The sequence below is a fragment of the Coenobita brevimanus genome, chromosome 49, assembly GCF_032717465.1.
Source record: "Coenobita brevimanus isolate Jiangsu-jjx chromosome 49, ASM3271746v2, whole genome shotgun sequence".
In the NCBI taxonomy this organism is placed as follows: Eukaryota; Metazoa; Arthropoda; class Malacostraca; order Decapoda; family Coenobitidae; genus Coenobita; species Coenobita brevimanus.
The window spans coordinates 141,534-164,260 of NC_137002.1; the positions used below are offsets into that span (position 1 = coordinate 141,534).

Sequence of the window (22,727 nt, forward strand, 5' to 3'; positions counted from 1 at the left end):
AGCACTGCTTGCATGCCACCAACAGGTAGCCTACATTGTTATTTAAAATACCATGTGCCTCTATTGTTGCCAACCCTTACCTAAAGCCTTAAATTGGAACTTCAGGGAGTTTTCCTCCTCCTATTCAAGCTGTTAGCTAAGTCTAGCCTGCCCCATGGCATACAATTAATTGTGGTGAAGATATACCATATGTATATGAAGCAGTTTCAGCCCAGGCCCTGACTGTGTAAATGTGGCTGAATCCCCCACCTGCAGCAGTTGTGCAAGGCCAGCTACCATGTGAAGCCAATAATGAAAATGTAGATAATTGCACTGAAAAAGATGATCACTAATGATGACAATATTGTTAGTTCTACAAAAGCAACTTCTTGGTACCTTGACACTTACCCACACTAGAAGCGAGGGCAGCCCAGCTTTGAAACAATAGCACTTTCAAGTGACACCTCCCAGCCACTTTCTGATAGTCTAATTTAACCCCTTCAGTACAAGATGCTCTCTCTTAAACTGAATATCATCATCTAGTGGTAGCAACCATAAAATATTAAGTTTCTCATACAGGAAAAGCAATACCAGTGTTGCAACGAACAGCACTGGTATTGCTTTTCTTGTATAAGTTGCAGTTCCCTCAGAACAAGCCTGTCTCAATAATCAAGTTTCTCTTTGGTGAAATAGTCTTGTATTAGTAGCAAGAAATAAAACAATTTACTGTATCGAAGAGGATGGAGAGATTGTTCATACCCCAGCCACTCCTCTGGGTGGTCTCTCAAGCTGAATAAAACAGTCTGATACCAGCAACAATAAAATAAGAGATGTCACTGTACTGAAAGGGTTAATGAACTGGGGTATAAGCAAAGCATCCTGGCCTAAAATTTATTATGGATTACATCATATCAGACTTTAACAAATATACCAAAATTAAATATTTACCTCAAAACTGCTCAAACATCAATCCATGAGCATGTCAAATAAATGTATACAACAATAAAACACAATAAACAAATATCAACAATTCTTTCTACACAGCAAACAAGACAAATAATAAACAGTACCCTGTATAACATTTCAGACATATACAGAAGAAGGAAGAACTATGAAGCATTATGACTTACATGGCAGGATCATGCGAAATTTTAGTGCCAAGCAGAGAAAAGCACAAAAACATTTTAATTACACAAGCACAAGCTGAACCATTTACCAAGACACATCACAACTGCATCAAAGGTTCCATTCTTACCTCCTTCAATTTGATGACGTAAATTTTACTACTGCTCCCTTCAAATGATTTTATTCAGATTATGAGACCTTTGCACAATCGGGGTTGCAAACGGCCTTCATTAACTCAATTTGGTGTCAGAGAGATATGCCTTCATGACTTGGCAATGGTATAACCTGGTGCCTCAAATGCCTGGTTATACAAACATCCGTCAGCTACTCCCCTATACCCGCAAAAGATGACTGTGGACTGCAGAAGGGAAATTTATGCCTGTTATTCAATAGGTTCACATTTCACACAAACCTGGGTACTGCTAATACTCCTTTCATTTAGAGATCTTTCCATAGCTTAATAAAATTGTCTGATGGAAGCAACAGCCATGCACAGATATATCATCACTCTAAAGGAGTGAACTAGGATTGGCACATTTATGTACATGTAGTAACATATGTGCTGAACCCCTGGTGTCTGATGGCTATCTAAATGAGCAACCCCTCAAAAAAAGATGGCCCTACTAGGTTGGTATATTATCCTGTACTGTGCCATCATTTATTATGAGTACTTAAAAATGATAAAGGGCAACAACTGCACCTACAACACACCAACACTCCATTATTTTACATATAACAAGACATGTGATCCTTTTTCAAGGGGTGTACATAAACTACATCCAATGGCTTTCAACAAAATCTTTAATTCCATAGCTAATGGACTTGAGGATGCCCCACTAAAGCATGGGAAACAAAAAAGGTACCTGACTGATCTTGTAACTGCTTTCAAACAAGACTGCCATTTGGCTGAGGGCACCAGTGAATTCTTATCCTTCAATATACTTTCACAAAAAACTGCACTATTGCTGCCTTGGGTTATTATGAACATTCCCAGTTATCATCATCACCATTCTCCCACTAGCTTTTCTGTAATCTGGTGAATCACAAGAAAGACCGGAGTGCAACATAGCCTCTGTTCACCTTTGGTAGCAGAGGTAATCAACCAAGCTTAATATCATAATGAGTATGATCAAGCTTTTACAGGGAATGAAATGCCTGAAGTGAAATGCTAATGGTGTCAATATATGCACATAAATACACTTTCTATATGGTCTGCATACTTTTTGTATGCATGAGCATAAATAAACCTGTTAAAGAAATTTCTTCACGCTTCCATTCAATAAACACAGCTAATGTAAAGTTTATGTATACCAAGGTGGTTAGACATCTTAGGCAATGCTCAAATTAAGATTCTGGGTTGTAATATTTTTCTAGGTAACTCTGTGTGTGTGTGTGTGTGTGTGTGTGTGTGTGTGTGTGTGTGTGTGTGTGTGTGTGTGTGTGTGTGTGTGTGTGTGTGTGTGTGTGTGTGTGTGTGTGTGTGTGTGTGTGTGTGCGCAAGCGTGCACATTTGCAGTTGTGATATACTGTATAATCGTATGGATGTGCTAAACAAAGTATCACTCTTCAAAGCTCCTGGTATTTGTTGGCTTTACACTTTGTTCTACTAACGATCTCCTCCACACACGCCTCCTACTATAATCTTTACTTGACTTCTTCCCCTTACCCTTCCTTCCCTTACAGTTCCCACTCTCTCTCACTGGACCGGGGACCTCTATTACATTTCCACCTTCTTCAGGAACATCTATGTAAACTTCCCCATCTTCAAAGCTACTGAAATGTACATTTTTCCTAGGCTGACATTCATCAGAGTCATTTCTATGTCTCTTCTTGCAAACTTCTCTATTCTTATCATAACTAAACTCCTCTGGGATTACTGCATAGGTTTTCTCTTTATCATACCTTCTTTTCAGACAAGGCTTCAGGGGATTACTAGCCCGTAAAATGGGTCTTGTGTCTGGTCTCAGTGATGAAGTGTAAGTGGGTGGGTGGCGGTGAACCTTCCTCTGTATCAGGATAACAGAGTCTGGTTCATTATTTGTTATTTTCATCAAGGCTCTTTCTAACTCAGGGCTCAGGCTTGTACATTTGTCTCTATGATTCACACTTTTTGCTGCTTTTGCCAAATACTGAGCTTGCTGGATGTCTGTGGAGACTAAGTAGATTTCTCCTTCCTTATCCAGCATTTCCGAACACTGAGGTTGCTGAATTTGTCTGGAAAGTAGGTAGATTTCACCTTCCTTGTCCAGCATTTCCTCACTGGCAACTACTGATATGGAGGCAGGACCTTCAGGCTTGGTTGTGCCCTTATGCTGTCTCTCTCTACCACAGTCACGAGTGGTCTTTAAAATTGAGGCACTGCGCATCTGTTCCCTCTTAGGTGGCGAGTTTACATACTGCATGACAGTGTGAACACTGCTGGGTTCATCCTTCCTGCCAGTGTGAGCACCTCGTCTAGATATCTTAACCCACTTGCCCTTACGCCGACATCTAGTTGGTGAGCTGCCATCACTGTCTGAAGAATGAGTTAGATCAATCAAAGGAACTAGTTTATGTGATGAACGGGAAGGCTTATGGAGGTGTTTCCTCCCATTAGCTGCATATCCCACAGCATCTGCCTGTGTTAAATCTGAGCCAAGTTCACCGAGATTCTTTTTACGACACCTCCCTCTACGACTTTTCCTCTCAGCTCTTACTTTTTGTCTCCGTTCTTTGTCACTATGATCTGGCCAATCAGGTACCAAAGATACATTCTCTGGCATTGGCTCTAGTCCAGAATTGCTCATTTGGACCAAAAATTCAGGGTGGTTGTTTTGCAGTGTGTTGCTAGTCACAGGTATTCTGCCTGTATGGCACTGAGTGCCTTGTTCTACATCTGTGGTGCAAGTCAGGTCTTTTACGTGGGAATGAGAGGTGGGCACACTGGACGTAAGGATGGGATTTGGGCATGGGGCAGGTTCAGGGGATGGAAAGGGGAATGATGAAGTGAAAGGAGCAAGGTCTGAGTGGGGGGCTGGGAAGGAGTTGAGGGCTGAACTATAGCCAGAGACAGGAACAGGTGTAGGAAAACAAGATGAGAAAAGAACTGGATTAACCTCTGGAATGTGGATAAGGGAGCCAGACGAGGAACACTCCAGGTTGTGTTCGGGAGCACACAGCTCACCGAAGGCTGGAACAGATGTGTATGAGACAGATGTGAGACCTGGACTGAGGGTAGGTGCAGAGGATATATTGGCAGCACTGGGAGGAACAATGCTAGGGGTTGGGAGAGGTGAAAATGTCTGGATAGGTGTATGGAAAGATGTGAGGGCTGATGAAGGTGTGGATGTAAGCGAGGAGACTGGGATGGGCATGAGGGTGGGAGCTGGGAAAGAGAAATTAGGGACAGGATGAGGGAAAGACGATAGACTAGGGAGAGTGTCTGGGAAATAGGAATAGCTTGGCATGGGATCAGAATCAGATAAGGTAGGATATGGGATGGATGGAAAGTCAGGGGGATGGACAGAAGCGTAACTACAGACAGGATCATTCTCAGATAAAGCTGAGGTAGGTGCAGAGGAAAAACTGTCTGTATGATAAGGTGTAGATATGAGAGATGAGGTAGGGGTAGATGGCAGACCAGGGGTAAGGGAAAGGGTTGGAGTGTGTTTGGGGGTCTCGGTAATCCACCGAATCCGACCTCCAGCCTTGATGAGATCCTCCATGGTGAGAATAATTTTGGGTACGTGTGGATCCACTCCATTAACGGGAATCAGTGTTACCATCTGTGGCAGGGATTCAGATGCAGTGTTGCTGGGAGGCTGTAAGAGTGGAAGTGTGCAAAAAGGCAGGCCAGAGGTAGTAGCGGAAGCTAGGGCACTTACATTCAGTCCATGCCATGCTAAATCTAAGGGTTCATTGGACAGATCTGACGAGGAAGTATCAGGAGCAACTTGGGATGGCTGAAGCAGATTATTTATATGCAAAGCTGGAGGGTTATCCATGCAAGCATTAACACTGGGATACATAACACCACCACCGCTGCTGCCACCACCACCACCACCATTATTAACATCAAACACTCTAACATTTCCACAATTACTGAATGGAGCACCAGTATCATAAGTAAATCCACTTTCACCACAAAACTCACCAACCACACCTGTACTCACACCATCACCATAAACAATTACACTATCACCATCATCAGCCACACCACAATCACCAGGGACAGAATCACACTCTGAAGGGACTATAGCACCCGCAGGGATATTATCACAATCACCAGTATCACCAACAGCAAGGAGAGAACCACAATCAGCAGGGACAGTATCACAATCAGCAGGGCCAGTATCACAGTCAGTAGAGACAATATCACAGTCAGCAGTAACACTATCACAATTTACTGGGAAACTACCATCAACTGCAGGGACAGTATTGCAATCAACAGGAAGAGTACCACAATCGGTTAGGGAAGTATCACAATTTCCTGGGATAGAGTCACAATCGGCAGGGGCACCATCACAACAAAGAGAGACAACACCATGATCATCAGTAGCATTACCACATTCTGAAGGGACAGTGTCGCAGTTTCCCAGGACAATATCACATTCAGAAGGGGCAATATCACAATTAACAGGGGCAGCACCATAATCAGTAAAATCAGTGCCATATTCAGAAGGGACAATATCAGAATCTCCTGGGACATTAACACAATTACCTGGAACAATACCACAATTTACTGGGGCAGTACCACAATCAGCAGTAACAGCGCAACACTCTGACGAGACAGGATCACAATCTCCCGGAACTGTACCACAGTTACCTGGGACAAAATCGCAATCTGAAGAGACTCTACCATAACCTTCCAAGACAATTCCGCAATTAGCTGGGGCATTGGAACACTCACTAAGGGCCCTGTCAATATCCCCAGCCTGTGTGATGTGACAGCTCTCCTCAAAAGCAATGGCCAACCCAAGAACAGCATCTTCTTCCCCACCCTCAGGGCATTCAAAGTGGCCATCACCAGTAGAGAAATGCAAGCAGTCCTGAGAACCACTCTCGTGCAGCAAGCAAAAACTCCCAGGTGTGATCGGGCGTGCACTACTTGGACTTACACTCAACCTCTGACGGAGAATTGGACTTCCCTGAGGTCCCTCGATCTTAGCAGATCCAGTGGGGGAACTAGGGGATTCAGCACTCGGGGATTCTGATTGATGGGAGAATGGAAGGTTAGTCAAGACCCCACACATATTCCTTTGCTTATCACTATCATCATCACCCCTTTTTCTCACTCTTCGTTCCTCTAAGGAGGTATTCTGAAGGTACTGATGGTTAGTGAAGATCCCATACACATTCTTTTCCTTATCAGGGAGGACCCCATACACATTCCTTTCCTTATCATTATCACCATCACCAGCATCACCATCCTGACCCCCTTCTCCCACTCTTTGTTCCTCCAAGGAGGTATTCTGAAGATAGGGAAGGTTAGTCAGGACCCCACACACATTCCTTTGCTTATCACCAGCACCATCGTTGTCCTGACCCCCTTCTCCCTCTCTTTGCTCCTCCAAGGAGGTATTCTTAGAGTCACTTGTCTCACTTACATCAGAGATGAATACAAGAGCTTCATCAGTGTGATTCAAAGGATGATATATTTGGGGATCCTGTCTCCTATCTATTATATCAGGACTATACTCTAGAACTTCGTCCTCTTCTATCAGAGTAGAAGAGATCCGAGATTTATTTATGGAATCAAAGTGTGCAGTATGTTCCTGAGAGCCATTCTGTTCTGACAATGGAAATGATGGAAGAGAATCATAAACTCTACCATGTTCAGACAACGGAAATGAAGGAAAACAATCGCTACCTCCAGCAAAACTGTCAACAGCAAGAATATTCTCTCCAGTGGAATTATATGTCTCAAAGTCATCCTTGTTTTCTTCAATGTCACAACATACTGATTCATCATGAACAGGTACCTTGTCAGAAAAAGACTGAGTACTATCATCTAAATCAAGAATAAATGGCTGTCCTCTGCTTATACTGTTCTCTTTGTTATCTTTATCTGGAAATTTTGGAGCAGTGTATTGAGAATATCTATACTCCTCAAAATAACCAGCCATCCGTGCCTCACAGCTCTGCAGGAAAGACATATCTTGCCCTTGAAAATTATCAGGAAACTCAAAGCACTCTGAAAACTCAGGGATGCCTAAAGAATTCCAACCCGATGATTTATAGGAACCAACAGGCGAGTCGCTGAACCCTGACAAGTCAAAATCGCTGACCATCTTAGGAATAAACCCATAACTTCTCTGACACTCATACCTGAAGCCATACCCTGGGACAACATTACCTGTTCCAAATGCCTCCATATCACATGGAATTATCTCCTCCCTGTGATACACCTGTCCATAGTTTCTGTAGCATATCCCCCCCCTTTCATAACCAAAATACTCAAAGAAACTATAATTACTCCTTAGTACTGGTGGTTCTAGCATCCAGTATGACTTCCCTGTATTTTGGTCAACAGCAATATAATTTCTACTCATAGGATTACCTAGCTCAGTGTTGGATGCATCCTTGGTTAAAACTGAAGGGCTTTGCTGTGTATCATCTAGGTGACAACTGTAATCAAATTCATGGAAATATGAGTTATGTTTTTCTAGCCAAGGGTATGGCTTTTCATGTAAGATTTCGTCTTCTCCAACTCCTTCATTTACTTCTTTGTCAGCACCTACCCCTCCTCTCACACCTACTTCAACATCCTCCTCCACCTCTACATCACTTATCCCCCACATATCAATGTCCATCTCTACCCCTCCTACTTCTGTATGGTCACCAACTTCTGCTATACCTCCATCCCCAAGCCACCCTCTTACCTCACTAGGACTGACACTTTGTGACCAGTGATACCCTTCAAAGTCTGAGCTTGTAACAACAGCCTCATCACCCTGGTCCACCATATCACTGCTACACACATCAATATAATGGCTGGGTGTGGGCACAAGGCTGTCAACAGGGTCCCTTGGGGGTTTTGGTGCAACCCTTCGAAGTTTTTTCCTGCAGGGTGCACCACAACAACTGGGCACCTTGAACCCCTGCCACCACTCATCACCTTGCTGATCTGGTGCTGTCTGGGGGGTAGTGGTAGCGTCCTTGGGGGTGGAGCCGCCACGTGGACCAATGGTAGTGATGGAGATCAGTTTGGAGTCTTGGGGTTCCATGCCAACTTTTTGCTGTGCTGGGGCTGTGACAGATTCAGGGGGAAGCTGTAAGATGCGCTGGTACTTGTGGCGAGAGATTGGGGCCAAGGACCCCAGGGAGATGGAGGTTACCGAGGCATGGGAGCTTGAACGAGAGCCCTTGACACTGACCAGATCACCGCCAAGTGTGGAGGTCTGAGGGGCATAACAGGAGTGTGGTAGCAGCATAGGTGCATGGTGGGGGAGGGATCAAATGGTGGTTGGGAAATTAAAAGGAAAATAAAGGGAGATTAGATTACAGAGACAGAAAGGAAATGGGAAAGGTAAAAGCATCAATGAAGACAGAAAGCATTAAGGCCCTCAACCCAACTATTTATTTTTCATTTTATTCTTGCTTCCTTCAGATACTTATATTTGAGCAAGGTGAGACTCTCTGAACTGGAAGAGTTAGATACATATACACCTTTCACTATTACGGTGCTCTCCTAACTTGAATAAAATTACTGGGTGACAGCCTGAATAAAATGAGAATCACATCCTTGGGATTTAAGGGGTTATAGAAAGAGGGACACAGACAATGGAAGGGAATGCACAAAGGGATACAAGGTGAATGAGGAACTAAGACTACAAGAGCAATATCAACTACGGTAAAAGATATCTAAATACAACAGTAGGTGGAAATGCTGCAAAATAAAACAGAAACCAAGTGAGGACTTACAGAATTAAATATGGCTGTGGAATTACAAGTAACACCTTAAGTGCAGAATGTCGCGAGCACTCCAGCCAGCACTATCAAAATACAACCAGTGGCATCAAAATTATCACTACTGCAAACTACATGTTTGCACACATCTTTACACACTCATACAACACTAACACTCATGAAATATAAGTCACAGACAACTTTGTAGCACCTCTTCCTTTGCATACTATACCTTACCATATCAAGTATGCTATTTATATTGTTTTATTACTGACATGGTGCACGAAAGGGATGCATTCATGTGATGGTATCGACATAATTGGGCAGCTCCACTGCCTAGTTATACAAAAGTCCCTCAACTGACTAGCTATCCCCCAAATGGAGGATGGTGGACTGCACGATGAGGGCAACTTCAGCCTTCAGTCCACTACGTTAAGTTTCAGACCAACCTGAGGCAACAACTACTAATTCTATTTTTACTTTAACTTGGCTTAACACTGCCACCTCTCCATCTTGAATGCTGAGCTGCAACAATAGATTAACACTAAAATACAATGCTGGTCATGATGAAATGCTATAGAAACAATGTAGAGCCAAAGCATGATCTTTTTGTCCCACTCTGCTATGTGAAATACAACTACAAAGGGATGAAAATCTAGCAAGTGACGGTGAAATAATTACAATATTGAAATACAGTAGTCTGCATCAGTAACATATGAGGCTAGTGAGGTCCAATGTGTAGCATTAATAACTCTCACAGAGATGTCATGAAATCTTCAAAGCCACTTCTACAGTATTACAACCCACAGTTTTGCTCAGTCTCTACTCTACCACTGGTTGGAAGAAGTATGGTTAGAATATACCCAACACCTACTGTCCAACAATATGGTGAGACTACAGTAAACTAAAAGAGACATGGAAGAGGAGGCTACAAGTGGTGACCCTGGGTGAAGCTGCCACTGCATCCACCCAGGAACCAAACCATTTCCCTGAATCTTGCCGTGTGAAAGACCCTAGTTGAACGCTGGTAAGATGCTGTCTACCACAAGAAAGCATCAGTTCCCTGCACAGCGTACGTATTGTACTGTACCTGTAGGATGGCCCCATACTGTACAGTTGCTTACCTGTGGTCACTGGGTCTGTTTTGCCTGACAGACTGGGTTAAGCAACAACAACAGATGTATTTCTGGCTCTGGGTAAACATGGCAAGTGCACTCTGCCATGTACTTACATGCTTATGGTTTATGTATCTTTTCATTTACTTTATCATTTGGAATGGTCAAGACATCATAACTTTAATTCTTTGTGGCTGGAGGGAGGGAGCCGCCATACTGGTGATAATAGTTGTCAAGATAGTTACTGACATGGCCACTGTACTGTAGATCCAAACTACCCTCTTCAGGTATGTTGTGAAGGAATACTCATCATGGTGTAAATGGGTGGTACCCATTAGGTAAGTAAACTTCAATGAAATTCATTAGAAGTAGCTTACAGCTACATCATTCCCGAGTGGTGCTCGTATCTTATAAGTGGAAAGTGTTTAATGTATGGCATACAGTATCAGTTGTAGGAGTTTATATTGGTATTATGTTCATCTACCTACCAATCTATTGCCAGATGCCTCAATCCCATTCAGGGTGGCCACAAACAAATCGCCTCCACGTCGCCCTGTCCCTCGCCATTTCACTGCCCTGCTCCCAACTCACACCCCCCTCTCTCATATACCTCTCCACCCCATCCCTCCATCTCATCCTCAGCCTCCCCCTCCCTCTGCCCCCCTCCACCTCGCTCACATACACTCTCTTCGTCAGTCTTTCACCCTCCATCCTCTCCACATGGCCAAACCACCTCAGTGCATTCCTCCTAACGCTTCCTATCACATCCACATCCACACCACAATGCTCTTTTATATCCCCATTTGTCAGCCTGTCTCTCCATGTGACTCCACAGGCTCCTCTTAAATAATTCATTTTCACTGCTCCCACTCTTATGTCCTTCCAACAGCGTCCAAGCTTCACTTGCATACGTTAGAGTTGGTATCACAATACTGTCATGTAGTAACTTTTTCACTTCCATGCTCACTTCCCTGTTTCTTATCACTCCCTTCAAGGAACAAGCAACCTTTCTTCCCTGCTGTACCCTTTCAAGCACTTCACCCTCCAAACCTCCATCCTTACTCATCACACTACCAAAGTACTTAAACCTACTCACATTTTCCAATTGTTCACCATCCAACCTCGCTGTACATTCACTGCCTTCACCTCTCTCAAAGACCATCACTTTACTCTTCCCTACATTCCCTGAGTGCGAGGCCTGGGGGGGGCTAGGTTTATGATGGAAGAGTTGAGAGGTAGGATATGACTGGACTGTATTGGTGTTGTGATGAGGAGAGGAAGATTGAGGTGGTTTGGACATGTGAAGAGGATGGAGGATGATAACTGGGAGAAGAAAGTGAGAAATGTTAATGTTAGAACTTAAGGGTAGAGTTGCAAGAGGTCGACTAAAAAAAACCTAAGATAAGGTCACTGAGCATGACCTCAGGGATAAGGGACTGAATAGGGAGGCTGCCAGAGATCGAGCAGCATGGAGAGCTGACCAAGGCCAACACATGCAAGCATGGTGGAGTCTTCAAAAACAAAACGAAAAACGAAATGACAACGGATGGATGGGAAAACAAATGGTGAAGAAGAGGTGATGGGGTGTCTGTTACGTAATCACAATACAGCCTTAACTCTTTCTGCCTGGTGATCATTTCTAATTTATTCCTTGTGGTTTCTGGTGACTATTCAGTCTGGGATGTGTACATAATTAGTAAAGCTCTACCTATCTCTACCAGTTTAGAAAAGTCTCTCCTATGCTGAATAAAATCTTTCATTCATTCATTCATCATCTAATCCTGTTTTGCCCTATGAGGAGTGTAGGAGCCTGGGGCTAGGCAAGTTGGTCCTGACATTTAAGATGAGAGTGACCAGCCTCACTCATCCCTGAGTGGTATTTTGTGGGCAATAAACCCCAACCATCCCTTGGACATAAACCTGCACCAGCTCAATCAGATTGGAGCTCCTAACTGCCAAATCTTCAGTATGAAATAAAAATATAGTGGGAAAATACATCATCACATTCAAGGGGTTAAGGCATGCAGCAAGTGTCAAAGGAAATACTGCTCACTAAATGATAGAAGGCTGCACTTACCCTAGTCTGGCCTGCAGTGGAGTCATCCGCAGATCCAGGTGCAACGGCCTCACTGGAGCTCAGTGCAGCTAGGAAAGAGGTGGAGAGAGATGGGGTGGAGGTACCAGGGGAGGGAGAGGACACCTGGGACTGTGTACGAGTCTTGCTGTAGCGCCGGGAGTCGGTTCGCCGTGTGTACTTACGCTTCAGTGCGCTGCCTGTGGATGAGCCCTGGGATATGGCTGGAAGATATCAACAAGTTTGTTTATCATCATCATCATCATCATCATCATCATCACCACTGTCAACATCTCGGGATGGGATGAAGAATGAACAATGAAAATCATGACCATTATCTTCTTACCCAGCCAAGATGATGCTAGATGGATAATGGATATGGTAAGTAAATGTGTGGTAATACGGGAGAGGCATTAACCCAGGGATTGTGAGCCACAGCTCTGGCTGAATAATATACAAATGAAAATTCACTGTACTAGTTATTAAGCAGCATAGAATCATATACTTTTGGTCAGGTTTCTGGCAGAAACAGTGAAACGAAAAAGTTGCCATTCAGCTAAACAGCACCCCCATATGGCTGTCACCTAGGGCATCCCCACCCCCCTTTGTAAGCCACTGTGTATGGGTTGGTTATATGGTTATCACCATTGTATATGGTTTCCTGGTTACAGGAAACTATTAAGTTTGTCACTCAGTGTAAAGCCATCTGCCACTGTGTATGGGTTGGTTATATGGTTACCACTATTGTATATGGTTTCCTGGCTTACTGGAAACCATTAGGCTTGTCACTCAATGTAAAGCCATCTGAAAAGGGAATAAGAGTACTACAATGTGACAAGAAAGATGGGAGAAACAGGAAGAGATAAGGGAAGACACGGAAAAAAAAAAAAAAATTATAAAGGTGAAAAAAAAAAGAAAGAGGCAGCACTACATCAAGTGAGTGGATGATGGATGCCACAATGCTTTGTTTTTTTTCAGTGGGGGAAAAAAAAAGGGAGGGGGGACAATGTAATTTCCAAAGCATTCTTCATAATGGGTTAGGTTTTCTCATCACTGATTAGGGTTTCGCAAAAAGTGTTTTCTGGATGCAGAATCTCTGATACGATCTGGATCAGTCCCCAAAATTATTGTTCCCTGGGACATGGGCTATCTACCCACCAAATTTGGTCCAAATCTCTCTTTTAGTTTTTGTGTAATCCTGCTAATAGACAAAGAAACCCAACAAACAAACAAGCAGGGATGAAAACATACTCTCCTAGTCAGGGGGGAGTGGGCAGTCAATAGCTACTTTAGTCTTGCAACTCACAATGAGATGAAGATGTGGCAGAGGTGGTGAGTCCAGGGGTGGCTGTGGATGGGTCAGTGGCAGTGGAGAAAGCGGGTCCTGGTGAAAGAGCAGAAACACCAACTGGGATCTTGAGGTTGCTGCCATTGCTACTGCCACCACTGCCACCGCACATCAGAGTCCCCATGTTTACGGGTGTGTCTGCCGGAAAGGATGAAGATGTGAGGTTTTGGGAATATAATATCAACTTCACGATCATTATTTGTGAGAACGGGAACACATATCAAGAAGGGAGGTGTCAAGGAGTTGGGAAATTAGGACATCATCATCCTATTTTCAACAAGCTAAAGGGGTAAAAGTGAGAGTTTGCTTTCTCTGCGCTCCATATAACGCCCTAAAAGCTTCTTAGTTTCAGGATAACATATAAATTTTCACGGCTGCCAGCTTTGCATCACTTCCTAAGCACGATCTTTATCTTCTCCCGGTCCCTCCAAATTGTTATGATGGTGCTTTCTTTATGCTATGCTTTATTTTGCCATTTCGGTAAATGTACGCTTTACTTAAAGCAGTGGAGGGACCTTACTAATTCAGTTCATATTCCTCCAGTTTGTTTTCTGTATTTTTCTGACTATTTTCAGGGTGGTAAATTACGTTTTCCTGCTGAAAAATTTCCCACTTTTTATCATCACGTTCCTTAAGCCATAATATGATTGTCTTGACGTATTCAAAGGTGGTTTTCGTCTCCCAACTTCCCAACTGGATGCTAGGTTAGGTTGTTAAATTATAAGGTATAGTTAAGCTAGGTTAGGTCAAGTTTAAACACTTAGGTTAGGACAGGCCCTAATTTTGCCATAACCCTGACGTGTCAAACAAATTCACAGCGGAACACAGCTTAAAACAACGGGGGAAACAGATTTAGCATGAAACGTTTATTTACCACCCAGAAGTAATCCGACAAACATAAGACTATCAGGAAGAAGAAGAACTAAGAATGTGGAACTGAATGCTCACTTACAGGAGCACATGGATGGAAGTATTATTATTATTTTTTTAATGATTAGCTAACATTTTCGTTCAGTTTCGTGCCCTAAAACTCAAAACCCATATGACTGTGAGGTAGAGTCTGTGAGATGCGAGAAAGGACTTGAGAGCAGTATGCTCAGTCGGTCCTAAATGTGTTGGGAAGCACAAAACCGAACAAAAAATGTGGAACTGAATGCTAACAAGAACACATAGACGAAAGTATTTCTTTCTAATTAGCAAACATTTTCGTTCCATTTCATCTCCTAAAACTACGAAACCCATTATGAGTGTGGGGTTGAACTAGGTGAGGCACGAGAAAGGATTGATAACCACATGCTCAGTTAGTTGGAAATGTGTTGGGAAGCACGAAATCGAACAAAGAATGTGGAACTGAACGCTAACTTACAAGAACACATGGATGAAAGAGTAACTTTTCCTCTAATTAGCAAACATTTTCGTTCCATTTCATTCCTTAAAACTGCAAAATCCATGATAAGTGTGGGTAAGAACTAGATGAGGCAAGAGAAAGGACTGATAACCATATGCCCAGTTGGTCCAAAATGTGTTGGGAAGCATGAAATCAAACGAAGAATGTGGAACTGAACTCTAACTTACGAGAACTCTTTTTTTTTGGTCTGATTAGCATGCATTGTTGATCTATTTTGTCTCCTGAAGTTGCAAAACCCATAAATTTCATCAAACCATTCGGCCTTGAGTGTGCCCAGGAAGCATATTTCCATTATGTATGCGTATTCACAAAAACCACCAAGAACCCTCAGCCAGGAACAATGCTCGCCCAGTAGTTTCAAAACTAACCATAGGTTTTTCACGAAAATATGCTCACTGTGTTTCCCAGGCAAAATTTCAGAAACCCAACCTACCCTAAACTATCCCATCTCACTAGGGCTGTTTGGCTGAGGTGGCTGGCTGTGGTACTGAGATAAATACCCATACAGAATGGAAATATGTGCCCAGGAAATGTACCCAGAGTTTAGAGGGTGACGTCATAGCGCGCGACTTTCAAATTTCGTCCCCAGCCCAGCTGACTTCCCGCGTGAGCTCGAGTTTTTCCGCGTGTTGCCATGACTTGTCTCATTATGCTGACCGCGTTAGAACAAAATCGTGTTACTCAACCACATGTTACTCAAGGACTTAGTATATATATATATGATAGAGGGAGATATAAATGGTATAAGGTAATGATATGGTGGGAAGTGTACAATACAGGGTGATACATTTATTGCACACCACTTCAGACAATCATCTGTTAAATTCTTGTGAATTATGGGGTCAGCTCTGTCAGCTATACCTACGTCAACCCTGTCTCATGAAACAGGCAATCAACCATCCAAGCAATGGCTGTAAAACCGCAGACACTATAAAGCAGGGAAAGGGCTATGCAAAGCAGAAAAATATGCATAGCAATGTAACACTGACTGAGATGTCCCCACACGACACTAAGAGGCAAAGAATGATTAACTTATGGATCACTATAAATAGCTAGAGACTTGTATATGAAAAAAAAAAAAAAAAAAAAAATCAGAATAGGTTAATGATTAAACACACACGAGAACAAACAGGCTCCAGCTGCAAATTAATAGCTGAGGAAGAGGTACTGTGAATTTCCTAGGGTACTTTAATGCCTTCACATATTTCATTGGCTTATTCTTGCTACTCCCAGATAATTCTATCAAATTTATGGAAATGCCTCCTACTTAGGGGGTTAATGAAGGCTGTATCTAACACCTTTAATTGGAAAAATAAATCTTGAATGAATCAAATAAATTCATCTGGGTATGGCATTAATTAAACATAAATGAATGATGGGCAGTACTCAGGTGTTTTGGGCACTTGGTTCAGCTCCCAGTCCATGCAAAATGTAAGCTGTATCATTGCTACACTTAATATAAGGATGGCTTATGAGGCAAAAGGCATAATATGATTTTATTTTAACTTGAGTTTAAGGAGTTAAAACAGAGGCTCACTTGGTCTAGGTATCTTTGGTGGGTTGGTGTTGGCTGCATCACTGCCACTGGACACCTTCCTCTTGCGGGTGGATTCTTTGCGAGGGCCAGAACGGGGTGGCAGTGGGTTGGTGAAGCCGGGTGGGTATGAGGATGACGAGGTGGAGGGGGATGGGGTTATGCCAGGTGAAGGAAGGTGGAGGGAGCTGGAGTGAAGAGATCCACTACCACCACCCCCTCCTCCACTGCTGCTCTCATTCAGGAGGTTGAAGAGGAAGTCACCTATTTCATCCTGAAGAGCGAGAAAAAGACTAGTTGAGTGTATTGCATGTGAGTGAGGTGGATGGAAAGGCATACTGAAGATGAGGTGGGGAGAAAGAGTGAGAGAGAAACTGAAGATGATAGGCAGAGTGCTATAATGACAGTGGTGTGGCATGGTGGGAGGTCTGTCAGATGGCAAAGGACAGGGTTATGAGAAAGTATTTTATACATGGCCATCCTCTCCATGACTATGAGATCTAGTTATGGAGAGAAAAACATAGAATAGAATGCAGTATAATGAAATCATTATACAAAGCCATAGGTGTCCATAATGTGTAGAAAATGTCTGAGTGAGCATACTTGCTATAGCTGTTATTCTAGCTTTCAAACAATAAGTGTAGGTGCACTGTAGCTTTTGTAATTTCTGAGATACCCAATACTAATGCTAAGTTTGGTGCTTTATGGCTATTTTTAGCAATGAAGTGGCATATTTTGAGAAGAACATTTTTTTATAAGCCTGCCAACACTGTGCACAGATACATTTAAGTTAAAAACCGTTGTTTCTGAAATAAGACACTTTAATTTTTTCAGCTTCATAGTGGCAAATTTTGACAGAAATCACTTCACACACACACAGTAAATGAACATCAATGTTACGTACCACAATGCACCTGTCAACCATGGACTGTGTAACTCCCTCATGGTGTCGTTTGAGGCAGGAGAGACGGAGGTGTGAGTCAGCACCACCCACCACCACCAAGCCAGTCTCCACCCTTAGTCGTACACGTAGCTCCTCCATGTCCTCAACGCTGTTAAGAATCACGGGAAATGGATCATCATCATCATCATGATCATCATTCATACAATCAAATACTAAGTACTATACCTCTATATATTAAAATGATATTAAGACACATTAATGCTGGTTAGAAAGGTCTTTCCCAATGGGTAAATAACAGGAAACAAAAAGCACAAACCATAACTTTCATGCTTCGCACAAAGTAGGCAACACTCAATCATTAGACAAACAGTAAACACACAACATTTTAGCTTCTAAATCTAAGCCAACTCTTGGTAAGTAACAATGCAAGAAATGCATAATATATCCAAGCTGCTGGCCATTACCCAAACAATAAAAAGTAGCTTTTAAACCTGAAAGTTGGTTACTTAAAATCTTGGCTGGCCGGCCATTAGCAATAAAATAAAACAACATTTATACTTAAAAGTATGGAACATTTTGATCATTAGCCAACTCAGGCCAAACCTGCCCAGAGTTAATGCATAATGGAAAAAATACACCAGCTTTAATCCTCGTGATCGGATTTGACACAATACAGTAGTAGTCAAAGATTGTTTCTCACATACAGTATATCGTTTAAAACCGCATTCTATAAAATAATGCATTAATGGCTAAGTCCAGTGTACGCCAACCATGTCCACAGAAGTATAGTGTACTGCAGTGGCTCACATCACACATTAAAAATGTCATGTTTTTCTAGATGTTAAGACAATCTTCAGTCAAGTATATCTTATTTACTTTGAAAAACTTAGCATCGAAGGTTCTGTGGCTGAAGTAAGCAATACTATATGGTCACAGTATCTTCTACCAAGCTAAATATTTGTTCTAAAGTTACACTCGAATCTGCACATCGTTTATGAACACAAACACTAGCAGACAACAAAGTTGTCAAATGCTGTTCACCTCCTCCTCAGAGTTACTATCCTGTTATTACCCCCATCTACTGGCTTCTTTCTTAATATATGCAGTAAATCACTTCTTTATTCAGATTACAATGAGAAGAGTGACTGTTAAATATTATAAGCAAATAAAGAATAAACTGCAATAACTAATGGGTACAGGTGTGTGTTCACTATTTCTGTACATCAAACCACACAGCCACTGCCCCTATACACCACCAGTACACAGTATACCTCACTTAACTCTCTACTTTTGGCCTTCAGTTCTTCTCTTTTGTTTCCTTTTCTCCTTTCCCATTCAACCATTTATTATCCTGAACCTTTCATGGTTTTCAGTAAGAGTTTATTAAGCTACAAACAGTGTCCAGGTAACAACATTCTTTCACTCAGAATTAGGCAAAGCAATGAACAAAATTGTCAACAGAAGTAATTTTAATGTTTCTTCCATCCATATCAGATGTCCTGATATCAATAATTAATATTGGCATCAGAAAAAATACAAATATCGACAATATAGGTTCAGCGAATCGTACCGGTAACTGCACAAGGAAGGTGTTACATAGAGTATTATAATGCAATGTGCAGAAGACTATACGAAAGACGTACAAGCCTTGTGTTCAGAGAACGAGAAATATGGACGGCAAAACAAGGTGCTGGCAGGGGTCTGTTGGTGAACTTTTTTCTGTGATACTACGGGACAAAAATGCCTTGAATCCTTAAGCCTAACCTGACATTGGCAGCCTTTTCCCCTATGATGAACAGTGTGGGTGTTCTGCAGTCAAGGAGTGGGTCATCAGCCTCTCCACGCTTCCCTGACGCCCCCACCATGGGGAACCCCAGACAGATGTTGGCCGTCACACTTTCCAGCATCGACACCTGTGACAATGCAATGGTGAAACAGTAATAGCCAACCTCATTTTTCCCCCTTCAAGGTGTACTGGCCCAAGGCTATGCTACTGCAGTCCATGACATTTAAGGGTAAATATGACACTCAAAAGTGAAAGAAAACAAATGCCAATATGCCACAGGTTAAATATCAATGCCAACACACAGCAGATGATTGATATAATGAACACTGACTTAGCGGAAGCCTGGGAAAGCTTCCGTTAAAACAAGCATAATTCCATTCAGGAAATAACGTATACCAATAATGCATTTGTGGGGTATTAATTATGGGTTCAGACTGCTGTGTGTAGCACTGAGAGTTAGCATAGTTTGCTAGGTTTGAGTTGCCTCCAAGGCTTTGGTGGAAAGTCCCTCGAAGTACCGAAAAATTATCCCTTATCCTTAGCCTTGGTTACGGAACTCGATTTAGCAGAAAATTTGAGATAACAGAATGGGGGTTGGCTGAATTAGCTCGTTAAACCAAGCATCTACTGCATAAGAAAAGAACCTTTATATCCTCCTCCTGTATATGGCAATTTTTTACTTTACTTCCCAGTGCCTCATACCATCTTACTTCCCCAGATGGCATTACTGTACTTGACTGAGAAACTTCTAATCTCTTTTTGAGGACTGAAAACCAAGGAAAGCTAACACTCCATCTGGGGTGTTCTAACCGCAAGACTACCAGGTGCTGTGGGGGAGGGAGAAAAAATTGTGAACTTGTTAAACCCGTGTAACAGTCACCTGTTTGGGTCTATCAATACTGCAGGGAGGAATGGCTGCAGTGATAAAGAGGAGGGTGTGAAGTTTTAATATGGCTCTGGAGATCAGCCTATGATAAAGGAATAATAATCATCATCATCATCATCATCATGACTTTTTTGCCCACCGATGAAAAGGTTGTAGTACAATCCACACAAGCAAGGACACTGATGATGATGACCTTGTGCTAACTTTATACAGTACCATCTTTAGTTGGAAACAGAAATGTCATGATGATGATGATTTGTGGTAGGTGGGGGCACTCGCCATCCACTCACTAGATGTAGTGCTGCTCTCGTGTGTCTGCCCTTTCCTCTCCTCCATGCTTCTTTCCTACCATCCTCATCTGTCTTTCTTTCCTTCATTCTTTCCTCGTCTTTCTGCCTATGGGTAACTTTAAACTCCCTCTTCTGTCTTTCTTTCCTTCATTCTTTCCTCTTCTTTCTGCCTATGGTGACTCTACACTGAGTGATAAGCCAAATGGTTTTGACTCTACATTGAGTAATAAGCCAAATGGCTTCCTGTACACCAGGAAACCATTTACTATACTGGGTAGTAACCATATAACCAAATTTGGCGCCTGGTGGTTTAGTTGGTAATTACAGCACTTCAATCGGATTCAGCTGGTGAAGGTTTATATCCAAGAGGTAGTTGGGTTTTACTGCTCATGTAATGCCACTCAGGGATGAGTGAGGCTAGTCACTCTCATCTTAAATGTCAGGACCAACTTGCCTAACCCTGGGCCCCTACACTCCTCATGAGGCAACACAGGACTGGATGATGAATGAATGAATGATGATGATGATGCATTAACCTGTACAAAATATATACGGTACTGGTCCGAGCTGTCAGAGTACTGAATGTATTATTAAAGATTATTTTTAATCCTGAGACTGCTAGAATATACAATATCTCAACCAATGCAATGAGCAAAACTTTGTGTGTTAATAAGAAAATATCAAACAGTATCAATATTTCTCTGTTAAGATCTATGTGTATGGCAGAGCACTATGTGGTCAGTCTAACGGGACAGGGTACGGCCTTACAAAACCACAGGGTTAACCCTTTCACAACCATTATGTATTTTTCATATTAATTTTGCTATCTCCGGGCAATTTAATAAGCTTCAACAAAACCTTTATACTGGGAAGGTTAATTATAGCCTTCATTTACCCTTCACTACAAAACACCTGAAAACCTGAAGAATAAATAATTAAAAGATATCACCAAACTAGAAGGGTTAAGAAATGAACAGAAATGCTTTCAGGTACTGTATAGCAAGGACAGCTATCATCAAGTGAAGATGGCTGGCTAACACATGCAAGCATATACGAGGCCTTCCAGAACAAAATTAAACAAAACAAAAGTTTGTGGAATGTATTCATGTGGGATACAATTAGGACCCACATGGACGAAGAACATGTGATAGCTGTGTCCATTTTTATGATGTGGGTTGCCTGAAACATTATGCAAAGCAATGGACCAATCCAGTGCAGTACTTGCTTTACCATCTGTACAAGGCCTTTCAGAACAAAATTAAACTTAACAAAGCAACGTCAGCATGCTGCAGGGATCAGTTCTGGCACCAACCCTGTTCCTCGCTCATATTAATAATCTCTTATCTGTCACCCACAATCCCATCCATTCATATGCAGATGACTCAACACTTCATAGTTCATTCACACTCGGACAACCATTTACAAAGTCCGATATCTCTAACTCTCAACTCAGTACAACCATCTCTTTAAATGTAGACTAATCCACAATCAGTGAATGGGGACAAAATAACCTTGTCTCATTTAATGCTAGTAAAACTAAATACAGTAATCCCTCTAATATCCGGACGCCCAATAACCGAACATCCCCACTAACCGAACCTTATCGTCCTGGGATCAAACATTCCCAAAATGGTCCGAAAATCCAAAAAAATTGGAAAAAAAATCGATTTTTTGCCGTCCGTAATTTGAACTTGCCGCGCGCGCCGCGTGAGAGCATTGTTTTGGTTCGTCATTCCTCCGACGTCCGATAGAGCGCCGCTGCATCCTCCCCACTTCCCGCCTGTCTCTCACCGCGACAAGACCTACGCTCTTCGCCATGGCTTGGGAAAAGTTAATGTGCAACACTTAAATTTAATGGAACATTATTTGGACTAAAGTGAACACTGTGAAAAGAACGGACTTCTGTGTGTTAGTGACTAAGTTCAGTGCAAGACTTCAGGAAGAGTGTAGTGCAAGTGCTTCAGGAAATCGTTCTTACTGTCAGAGTCCGAGAGGAGGCGGTTATTCATCGAGGTGGCCAGGGACTTGCTGTAAGTAGCCAAAATGTTTCATGTTGTACTATTTTCCATACTATATTTACCAGAATGTTTCATATTGTATTTTTTCCCATACTATACTTACCAGAAAGTGTCATACTGTACTTCTTTCCATACTAAACTTACCTCATGCATGTGCAGTAGGAATGTGTTTTTCAGAGTTCGGTTAGGTTCGGTTAGGTTAGGTTCGGTTAGAGTCCATAAGTACCAGAATGTTTATTAATGTATGAACATACTTCTAAACCCACATTTTATGTGTCTATTGCATTTATTTCAGTCATTTATGTGCCTTATTGGTGTGATTTGGGTGTTAAATAGGTGCTATGCATGTCCGGAGGGAGTTGTATAGGTGTTT

The 22,727-nt window shown here is 42.2% G+C and overlaps 1 protein-coding gene across 1 annotated transcript in view; it reads right to left on the bottom strand.

The window, feature by feature from the left end:
- Rcd1 (Reduction in Cnn dots 1) overlaps window positions 1–22,727 on the bottom strand; it is a 50,586-nt gene that overhangs the window by 9,177 nt on the left and 18,682 nt on the right. Inside the window, exons 11-17 of the mRNA XM_080272055.1 lie at window positions 19,139–19,287; window positions 17,375–17,522; window positions 16,474–16,744; window positions 13,487–13,666; window positions 12,184–12,404; window positions 8,201–8,483; window positions 6,201–6,292 (exon numbers count right to left, since the gene is read on the bottom strand). Of these exons, the coding sequence (XP_080128181.1) occupies window positions 6,201–6,292; window positions 8,201–8,483; window positions 12,184–12,404; window positions 13,487–13,666; window positions 16,474–16,744; window positions 17,375–17,522; window positions 19,139–19,287 (1,344 nt within the window). The remainder of the gene's footprint in view (window positions 1–6,200; window positions 6,293–8,200; window positions 8,484–12,183; window positions 12,405–13,486; window positions 13,667–16,473; window positions 16,745–17,374; window positions 17,523–19,138; window positions 19,288–22,727) is intronic.